Source organism: Mesoplodon mirus (genome assembly GCF_964341445.2).
Source record: "Mesoplodon mirus genome assembly, chromosome: 6".
Classification (NCBI taxonomy): domain Eukaryota; kingdom Metazoa; phylum Chordata; class Mammalia; order Artiodactyla; family Ziphiidae; genus Mesoplodon; species Mesoplodon mirus.
Genome location: NC_138982.1, coordinates 21,621,775 through 21,632,474, shown reverse-complemented (window position 1 = coordinate 21,632,474; position 10,700 = coordinate 21,621,775). Strand labels below are relative to the sequence as shown.

Here is a 10,700-nt window from a genome sequence, read left to right as displayed (position 1 = left end):
GGTTGAGGTGACCAGTAGCATGCTCCCATTTTTCAGATGAGGAAACTGAGGCTTGGGGGAGGTTAGGTACTTGTCCCAGATCCCATAGCTGCTCAGTGGGTTGGAATCTAGTTCAGTTTGACTTCCACATCCACACTGTTGACCACTGTATTATATTATGAGGTCCTGCATATCTGTGTGATTGTCTGTGTGTGTCTGGGGCAGGAGGAACTACCGATAATTCTCGACTCCTTCGTAGGCTGCGTGTAGACTTCGGAGAATTTTAAGAAGTAAATGAATCCGGAAAGCTGGATTTTTTTTTTTTTTTTTTTTTTTTTACTCCCGAGCCAACGCAGTCCCTTCGGCCTGCAAGAGGGACAGACAGAAAAAGACTATCAAATGGAAAGTTTCTGGACCCCAGGCTTCCCCAGGGGCGGCTCTTCTCCGTGCTCCGGTTTAGGGCTTGCTGTGCTTTTGCAGGAGTGGAAAAACACACACGTTACAAGGCATTTAACAGACAGGAGCACGGAGGAATGTAAAGGCTGGGCCGGGGGCGGGCGAGGGGGCGCGCGGCCGAGCGAAGCCCCGCGAACTGGGGCGCAAAGGGCGGGAGCTGGCGAGCGGCGTCCCGGCCCTGCGCGCTCCTCCCGGCGGCTCCGGACAGCGCGCACTCCTCCTCCCTGTGGCTCCGGGCGCCCCGGGCCCCGCGCGCTCGGAGCGGAGACGCGGGGCGGGAGGTGCGCGCGCCCGGGCCGCAGGCCGCCCGCGCGGCGGGGCTGCTGGGAGTGCTCGGCTCTGTGAGAATCCTGGGAGCTGGTGATGTCAGACTCGCTGGGTCATTTGAAGGTTAGCAGCCCGGGAAGGGTTCACCGAAAGTTCACTCGCATATATTAGGCAATTCAATCTTTCATTCTGTGTGACAGAAGTAGTAGGAAGTGAGCTGTTCAGAGCCAGGAGGGTCTATTCTTTGCCAAAGGGGGGACCAGAGTCCCCGCGCGAGCCGCCTGAGGACGGGGATGCCGAGGACGCGCGCGAGCCGGGCAGGGCTGGTCTGGGCACCGTCCGGGTAGGATCAGCACCGCATTCCGAAGGCTTTTTGCAGGCGTCTGCCTAGAAGGAGAACTTGGGCTCTTTCTGGGAACCCCCCGCCCCGGCTGGATTGGCCGAGCAAGCCTGGAAAATGGTAAATGATCATTTGGATCAATTACAGGCTTTTAGCTGGCTTGTCTGTCATAATTCATGATTCGAGGCTGGGAAAAAGACCAACAGCCTACGTGCCAAAAAGGGGGCAGAGTTTGATGGAGTTGGGTGGACTTTTCTATGCCATTTGCCTCCACACCTAGAGGATAAGCACTTTTGCAGACATTCGGTGCAGGGGAGATCATGTTTGACTGTATGGATGTCCTGTCAGTGAGTCCTGGGCAAATCCTGGATTTCTACACTGCGAGCCCGTCTTCCTGCATGCTCCAGGAGAAAGCTCTCAAAGCATGCTTCAGTGGATTGACCCAAACCGAATGGCAGCATCGGCACACTGCGCAATGTAGGTTTATTTTTTCCCTTCTTCTACCAAGAAAGAAATATGAATTGTCTCGCTTGCATGCAATGAAGACATTGAAAACAAATTGCACTGGTAGCCAGACAAAGGATTTAATGATTTAATGCTGAAAGGGTGTGCTATGCTGGTGTGCATATTGATTCCCTCTGCTGAAAATTTCCTGTTAGATGTTTTCTTCCCAAACAACCCCTGCCGACCCCTGCTTCTCTCCTTACCGACCCTACAGTCCCTTGAAAACAGTTTTAGAAAATGCGCGTGGAGGGGGGAAAATGTAGAGTGACCACAGGACTTTGAAACATTCTTCAAGTGAGTCCATTTGACAACGTTGGTACAGTTTTTACTAAGATATATGCAGAGGGGAATTTAACTTTGCTGTTCTTTGGATTAGCTACTAGTTCTAGGTATATTCCCCCTTGTGTGTTTCAACAGTCTAAAGTAATTAAACTATGACATCTTCCTTGCAAGGAATTTAGCCTAATTAAGGTTGCTGCTGCTCCTGACGTTCATAAACGACCAGTTAAAGCTGCCGCCGCCGATGTTTTCCTTGCGGAGGAAAAGGCAATATTTCTTAGCGTTGACCTTGCTGCCACCTTTCCGAGTCACTTTGTTGCTCTAAGAAGTTGCTGTTTTGCTAGAAAACTACTGGCAATGAACACCCCTTGGGCTGAGCCATCCATTATTTCCATATCTTGCAGTTCAGCCGGGAACCTGGATGTTGGTTAAAGGAAAGGAAACATAAGTGGGGTAGCCCAGTTTTTCAAAAAAATATTGACTGTTTGGTTATCTGATTCTGAGAGGGTGCCGAGGCACGCACTGGTCAACAGTAGCCTGGCTGCAGGCTTGAGAAATGACCAGCAGTCCCAGAAAATCCCACCTTCAGGTGGCTGTAGTGGGAGCCTGCTGGACGCATCGCTGCCCTGACAGTGATTTAGATAAATGGCTCAGCTATCTATCAAAATGTTTTTAGTACTTTATTTGACAATTCATTGGAGCATTAGCCTGAAAATGACATTTTAAATCTTTGTTTTCAAAGAGGTCAAAGTTTAACTGGAAGAAATTGAGTTTTCCTAATAACATGATGGCTTATCTAAAGAGAGGGAAGAAAAAGGAGAGAGAAGGGACAATGACAAGATTTAAATCGTCCTCTTCTGAAACTTTTTCTTAAGAATAAAGTCTTGCTTCAGGGGTCCAGGAAATCAACAGGTTTGTAGCTGAAAAGTCAATAACCATCTGATGCCAACAGTCTAGCTGTCTGACTTAGTATTTCGTAGAGCCATAACCAGGGTAAAAAGAACATTTTCAGAAGGCATCCTCAGTTTCAGCTGCTCCTCAAATGCTCTTTCTCTCCTGCCGCCTCTTTTCTTTCTGGAGAGCTCAAAGAAACTGTTAGAAAATAATTTTCCAACCCACTAACAGATCTTTTAGACCCTCCTCCTCTCCGTAGCAATTAGAACAGTATGAACAATTTCATTTGGAATCTTAGGGAACTAGGGCTCCCTCAAACTTTTCTTGTGAGAGAAAGTTTTAATGAAACGTTTTTTAACAAAGGAAAAAAGAATGCTCAGGACCCTAGCGTCAAGCTATTAGACCTAGTAGAGGTTTTACAAGTAGACATTCTTCCTTTTGTAATTAACTCTCCAAAAGTGCCTATTAAGTTGCAGAAGTTTGGGGGGGAACTTTGTTTGTTCTTGAACAAGTTAAACAAGGGATTTGCCTTATCTGGGGAGAGGCTAGTGGTGAATGTGTCATTCACCTAGGGCCAGCTGATAAGCAAGAAGTGTTGATAACAGCAAAGTTCAGCTAATCAAAGAAGCTTGCATTAGACAAAGTAAATAAAGGCAAATGACAAAGGGATTTCAGAAATTTCAGTGTCTTATTTTTGTAAGCAGGGCAATTAGTGCTCACTGTGGTCAATTTCACAAGGGTTTGGATCCCACCCCCGGACTCCAGGTTAAATGAATAGTGTGTAAATATCGCTTAGGCCCCTGCGGAGTCGCACAAACCGCTTTAGGACAGGTCAGGTTAGTTGTTCAAGTGGTTTAAGCTTTTAAGCATATATAAAAGTTCTGACACAGCTCTGCCACGCGGTGTTTGGCTCAGGGTGGCACAGCCAGTTAGGGCTTTTGAAGTTAAAGCATATTAGGGCCCTGTTTGTATAAGTACAAACATAAAAACCACAGCCTTTTCCATTTTACTCAATGACTGTTTTGACAAGAAGCAGATCTGTTTGTGCTCTTAACACAGAGGAAACAGTGGGCCAGAAGGGAAAAAAATAGTACTAAATTCTAACCAAAACTATTTTCTGCTTTGAGATCCTACTTATTTTTTTATAGTGGGTGTGTGTCTGTGTGTGTGTGTAGGAATTGGAGTAAACCCTTTGAATGTACAACACACCAGAAGCATTCTTTGAAAGGTGTTAGAATAGTCTCTTTATTTTCCCTTTTAATTTTAAGACAGAAAAATGATATGCCAACCAGCTGTCGGTTGAAATAGGGCCTGTGAATTGCCTCTAAAAATTAGAAGTCAGGAGTAGCAAGTTACTAAGGGAACATGGTGTAAATAATATGATTTAAGACGGCCCCTGGAGGTGTCAGAGTCACTAAGTCTCTGTTCAGGTGCCTCGTGGATTACCTTGGGTTTAGGCTGCTCCAGATGTTTTCAGCATTAATTGCTCAGTGAGCATAAGATAAAGCCTAATATTTGTGGTCTAAATATAGTAGTTGCTTTCGGTGAAATGATGAGAGTGACAACTTCTTGGCCCTTTTCCCTGTCTTCACCCTGCTCATAACACATCAAAAGAAAAAAGGAAAAACAGTTTTTCTTTTCTAACGTGGAGAAATAATCTGTTTTTAAAAACAAACAGTATCGATGTTATGATTTAGGAAGGAAAGATGTCTCCTTTCCAAAGCACTGGGACCTGAATTTTAAGTATTAAACAGTATCTAAATCCTCTCCTAGTGAGATATAAATTGGGGTCAAAGTGGCAAAATCAAAGATACCCTCTGAAAGAGAGACTAAATAAAGGCTGACAGCCACCGTATGAACTGAATGGGGTTTTGAATAAATATTTCAGTGAAAAGGCTCAATTGTTTTTCTAAAGTAGGACATAATTTTCTGCTTCTCAGCCACATGACAGTGGTAACTAACACCATCAGAAAGGAGAAGAGAAAAGGGAATTCTACTTAAATTAAGATTCTACTTAAATCTCAGAGAGTGCAGGATAGGGCCGTTTGAAAACAAGTGGAAGATTCACAAAGTTTTCCTTCCCCGTAGGAAAAAATAATTACTAAAATTTTTTCAGTATCCAGGTAACTCGGCACTTTGGGTAGGGAAGCACTGATGTGCAACTTACAAGAAAAAAATGCAGAAGTTTAAATTTTATCCCCAGAAAAGGATAGACACCCCAAAAAATAGATCAGAATGCTAGGAGAGGTAGTCATGTGTCCCTTAAGATTAGGCTGTGGAATGGATGTGGAAACTCTTGGTAGCATTTGATTTCCCAGCCCAAATGCAAAGCCCTCGCATCGGAACTAGGCCTTTCTTCTCTTAGTAGATAAATGACCAGCAGCGCAATTTCTGATAGGTTCGCTGACCTGAACCAGAAGTTTTCTTCTCATTTTTGGAAGCCTGGCTCTGACCATATATAACCAGTCGGTATTGTCACGAACTTTGCTTTAAAGCACAAAAGAAAGTTCTTCTGGAAATCAGGTGCTTATAATTTCCCTTCAACATGTTAAGCCCCAGAGATAGCTAAAAAAAGAAAGAAAACCTCACCGTTTTCTCCTTTCTACATTCTTGTGAAATGTAATGCATAGATAATCTCAGAAGGGAAATACGTGATAAATGATGAAGATTATAAATTCTGCTGTCAAGGAATTTAGAATCTTTAAAATCGAAAAAAATTTTTTTAAAGGCTGGGAATTTTTTAACTAGAAAGTTACTGTCTGCGAGGTAGATGGAAGATGTAAAACCAAGTTGCAAAATAGAAAACTCTTCGAGTCGAACAGGACTTACGAAACAGTGAATGCACTGTTCATTTTAGAACATCTTAAAAAGAATCTTATATAGAGTTTGAGTTACATGTAAGTGCCAATAAATTTCTCCCTAAATGACATTTTTATACTTTAAATGTTCTAATATAAATTCAGTTAACTATCAATTAACTAGATTATTTCGGAAATGGGAGTTTTTTGATGAAGGTTAATCAGAAAAATCTGGGCTAAAAACCTTTCCAAAAGATATTAATGTAGAATCTTGCCTTTCAAATTACAGGGTAGTTATGGCAATCATACATCTCAGATTTTCTAGAATAACCCACTTTCAAATATACTGCCACAACTCCCACATAAGCCACTGAAATATGCCAGATATTTCAATATTATGACATCTCCTAGGGTTGCCCCTTGCACCCAGGAGTGGCACAGAAAGCCTTTGTTTGGACTTGATGGTCAGTATAACTGGAGCACTAACAGCTTAATTTTTCTGTTATGACTGAAGATCGCCTTGTGCTTCTGGGTCATTCTTCTGAACACGAATTCCTTTTGTGGCAAAATGTAGATCTGTAAATAGAAGGCGTCCCTTGCGATATGGATTTAAGTATTATGACCGTGGCTCTGATGCCAGCGCGTGTGTGTGTGTGTGTGTGTGTGTGTGTGTGTGTGTGTGTATTGGGAGCGGGGGAGGGGTGGAATTATACGTTGAATCACTGTGAACAAATCTGTATCAGTTCTTGGCCAGCTTCTTCATAAAAAGTTAGAGCTGGAGGTGATGGAGAGAGGAGAGTTAACTCCAGTTTCAGATTTATCAGTATCCTGTCTGTAAGTGGCTTGGCCCAAGCACCTCTTGTTAAATAGGAGATGAGATAACCTGCCCATCCGTGAGATCTAATAACACAATCTAATCACTCAATATGTCACCCTGAATGCTCCTCTTTTCCTTCCCGCCTCCTTGCTTCATCACTGAGAGGCATGATTCCCGTCCCGTCCCAGCCCAGCCCCCAAACCCCTTCCGATGAATAAAAAATAAAGTTGCAAAAGTTCTCTCCACCTAGGCAGCCATAGAGGGTGAGCCTACAAGTATTCTATTATTTATCTGGAGCTTTCAGAGCTTCTTAGATGGGAATTCAGACAGGCAGTGGAACCGCTGACTTGCTTTTTCTCTGGCCTTGCAGGATGGGGAGCTGAAAGGGGGGCCATTCAGTAAGATAAGACTCCTGGTCCCCAGCACGATAAGGCAGGATAACAGGAACTGACGTCAGGAGGTGACCCAGCCTTGCTGAGCGTTTCCTCTCTCAGAACACAGGCTCCCCGGCAGCTGATGAAGCGAGCTGGGACGGGGCCGGGGGGAGCTGATTTTAACAAGGCTGATCGTGGGTGACAATGTCCCTCATTCCCGAAAGGAAATTTCTCTAAATGGAACAAAGACTGACTTGGGTGTGGTTTTAATAAAAGCAGATTCTGAGATTACAGTTGCAATTTTAGGTTGTCATGTACTAGATCCTTGTTTCGCAGCTGTCAACAGTTTCCCTCTGATGTCTCAGAAGACAGTCTATCCGGCAGTCAAATATCATCCCCCGTGAACCCTGCTGACTCTCCACACAGAACCAGATGGGCGGAATTCACATTGTCAGAGTTAATCCCTGGGACTCCTGTTTACTTTTCTAAACACCGCGTTCCCACCCCCCTGGCATCATCTGACAGCAGGTGAAAGCCACTGCATTTGCCACCAGACCTGAAACCGCCTGGCAGTTTTTCCTTTCCTCTTTCCTTCTTCCTTTTCTCTTAAACTCAGATTTAAAAAAATTTTTTTTTTTTACTATTTCTTGCCTTTACAAGTGTCACCAGTTTGAGGTCTGGAGAAGGAGAAATCCTAATGAAAGGGTCCTATTTTATTTTTTCAAGTTCATGGCTTCACAGTCTACTCTTAAAGATTGCTCTTTGTTTTGTTTTTTTTAAGTTTGAGTATTGAATAAGGAGTTATTCTCCTGATTCAACTCAGATATAGTGAAATGTTTGTTTTTGTTGTTGATATTAATCAATTACTCTTCGCCACTGATTAAATGTTATCAAATCAGGAAAAAAAATAGCTAAATTCAAAATACTGTGGTAGAAATGATGCAGATAAGACCAGATAAGATGAGTGTATCAGCTAACCTGAAAACGAAGCTTTGGATCACATTTATCCTAATACTTCCCTAATTTTCAGAGCAAACGAAGACCTCAGTAATAAATACCTCTTCTCAAAAATATTAAAGCTTTGGAGGCTACGGTACCTTTGTCTTATCATCAGAGTTCATGATTATAAAAAGGCTGATGATCTGAAGGCTGTTTCAGCTTCAAAAGATTTTTTAGGATCTGGCCTATTGGAAACCTTGGGGGTATAATTAACTAAAATGGAAATGGAGGCAAGCAAAATTTAGTTCCTGATGTTTTAATTTAGCTCAGTACTGCCATGTGTTGTTGAAGAGAATTCTTAAAGGCAAACATAATTATTTCATTATGGTCCTCAGAATGCTTTCATTGGCTTTAATGACAAGAAGCTGTGTAAAAAGGCATACATTTTAATTAGTCCTTATATTTACATCAGATAAATAACAAATAATTGATGAAAAACAAGTCTTTGGGATGGATGATTTCACATAGTGCGATGGTTACAGTTTAATGATGAAGCATTTCTCTGTTGCTTTGCATTTTAATTATCCAGACATTACAGTAGTGTGCTGTGGAGCTAAAATACCGTTGTTGCCATTTTATTTCAAAAAATCACGATTATTGCCTGTGAATCTGAAGCGGGAAAAGGTAGCCTGTGAATCTGAAGCGGGAAAAGGTAGCTAGAAGCGTATCTCAGAGGAAGTAAATTGCCAGTCCCACTAATTTTACTACGTTTGTTAGCATTCATTTTGATCACTTTTATCTTTTACCCATCATCTTTTTGGATTAAGACAGTCGGGTTTTACGTGCATTTTTATGATCCCATCTCCTAAATACCGTTCTTTCTGTCTTGCTGGCTGTGTTGAAGACCTGCCTGAAAGTACCTTGCCAAGTGTGTCCTGGAAACTCAGAGAGCCTTCTCCCACGTGATAGGCGCACTTTACCTTTGATCTTATATGAAAACCCATTTCACATGATTCATCTGTTTTGGTGTACAGAACACTAATTGTTATTATTGATTTTAAATTCCGTGACCATTACAAGTAACCCGGATGACTGGCAGATAAAGGGTAATAATCCATAGAGTTCTGGAACTGTTTCATGTTTGTCTGGAGTACTTTATGTGATCAATATTAACTGCCCCATTGAAACTAACTGCTGTATCAAATAACAGTCAATCAAATGAATGTGCTTAGAGATTATTTATTGAAAGCTTTAATTGTTCACTGGGGCCCTGCTTATCAGAGGAAACAATAGGAGCTAGAGACAGGATGAACGGGTTTGGATTCGCTGAGAAAGTCGGAGGATGCAGATGAAGGCCGGCTTTCTGCTTCCTGGGCCAGAGCTTCCAGAAACCCGTGTTGGGTTTCTAGCGGCACAAGTCCTAAATGGGCTTACGGAGGTTATCCTGCCACCTGTACAAGGAGAGCGCTCTAGAGAGGTAGGGGTAGTGAGTTCCTTGCCCTCAGCCCAGAGGCTGTGGAGTTGTCACTCCGGGAGTTTTACGGCGGCCTCTCTGCCCGCTCACACACATGCATCACCCTGCGAGCATCTCTCCATCTGTGGTTCTCGCGCTGCCCATGGGCTGAGAAATAGCCTGCCTTGACACGGGATCGATGTCTACGGCCATGACATGGGACATTGCAGGATTTGTAATATAATAACTAATGTAAATGAGGATTCTACTCTTCCCTGAAAACACACAGAGGTCCCCGAGTAGAGCTTCTCTGGTTTCAGCGTGACACTGCGGCTTGCATGCCTTCACTAACAGAGACCGTGTTTGCCGAGTTGGCATCTCTTTCCTCTGTGAAATGGTTCCTCTGACTGTGGCTCATCACCCGGGGGACCATCCTATCTGTTTGTCACAGTGGGACAGCACTGTGGTCCTGATGCAGTGGCATCCATTTGGAACAAATAATTGGCTTTTACACCTGAGCGTTGTCACCTTCCAGGTGGTCACGGTACACTTTGCCCAGAGATGCTGTCAGGGGCCAGTACATTTCGATTACTCACTGATGGATTCCATCTTGCAGAGTCCTGTTCAACAAACGGCTCTTGGATGTCTGCGGTGTGCCAGGCTCCCTGATGTGTTCAGGGGTTGGCGGGAGGCGGGGGATGGGACGGACACACCAAGATGAAGCCCATGTGGTCCCTGCTCTCTGGACTCAAAATGTACGGGAGACGCCTGTATACACATGTCACTGTGACACAGCCCCCTGTAACACAAACACAATCTCCTCAGGACTTTGAACCTGAGTTTGATTACAGAAAGAACTAAAACCCACTGAGAACCAGAGCTGGTGCATAAGAGGAGGATCACGTAGGTTATGCATTTTTGTCATACGGAGCAGGAAAGAAGTTTTTCTGGGGGTAGCTGCAGAGGTCCATTCTAAGTGCAGTTTACGATGCGGAGTTTTAAACTACGCAGTGGAATAAGTGCATACCTTCTGAACTTGCTTCTTGATGACTTATATGGATGTTTCGAGTGTCTGTTAAATAATGTTCTTTGGGGGTTAGGTCTATTAGATTATATATTTTTTAAAATCAGTTAAAAATTTTATTGGAGTATAGTTGATTTACAGTGTTGTCTTAGTTTCAGGTGTACAGCTAAGTGATTCAGTTATACATATACACATATCCATTCTTTTTCAGATTCTTTTCCCATATAGGTTATTACAGAATATTGAATAGAGTTCCGTGTGCTATACAGTAGGTCCTTGCTGGTTACCTATTTTATACAGTAGTGTGCATATGTTAATCCCAAGCTCCTAATTTATCCCTCCCCGCCACATTTTCCCTTTGGTAACCATAAGTTTGTTTTTGAAATCTGTGAGTCTGTTTCTGATTTGTAAATAAGTTCATTTATGTCATTTTTTAAAACTTAGATTCCACATACAAGTGATATCATATGGTATTTGTCTTTCTCTTTCTGACTTAACTTCACTTAGTATGATAATCTCTAGGTCCATCCATGTTGCTGCATTATTTCTTTTTTATGGCTGAGTAATATTCCATTG

The 10,700-nt window shown here is 43.0% G+C and overlaps 1 protein-coding gene across 2 annotated transcripts in view; it reads left to right on the top strand.

Annotated features, from left to right (window-relative positions):
* The first annotated feature begins 855 nt into the window (after nucleotides 1–855).
* Nucleotides 856–10,700, top strand: part of RARB (retinoic acid receptor beta) — a 195,957-nt gene continuing 186,112 nt past the window's right edge. For both annotated transcript variants that reach the window (XM_082625011.1, XM_082625010.1), the window contains exon 1: nucleotides 856–1,519. In XM_082625011.1, the coding sequence (XP_082481137.1) occupies nucleotides 1,363–1,519 (157 nt within the window). In that variant the 5' untranslated portion in view covers nucleotides 856–1,362. The remainder of the gene's footprint in view (nucleotides 1,520–10,700) is intronic.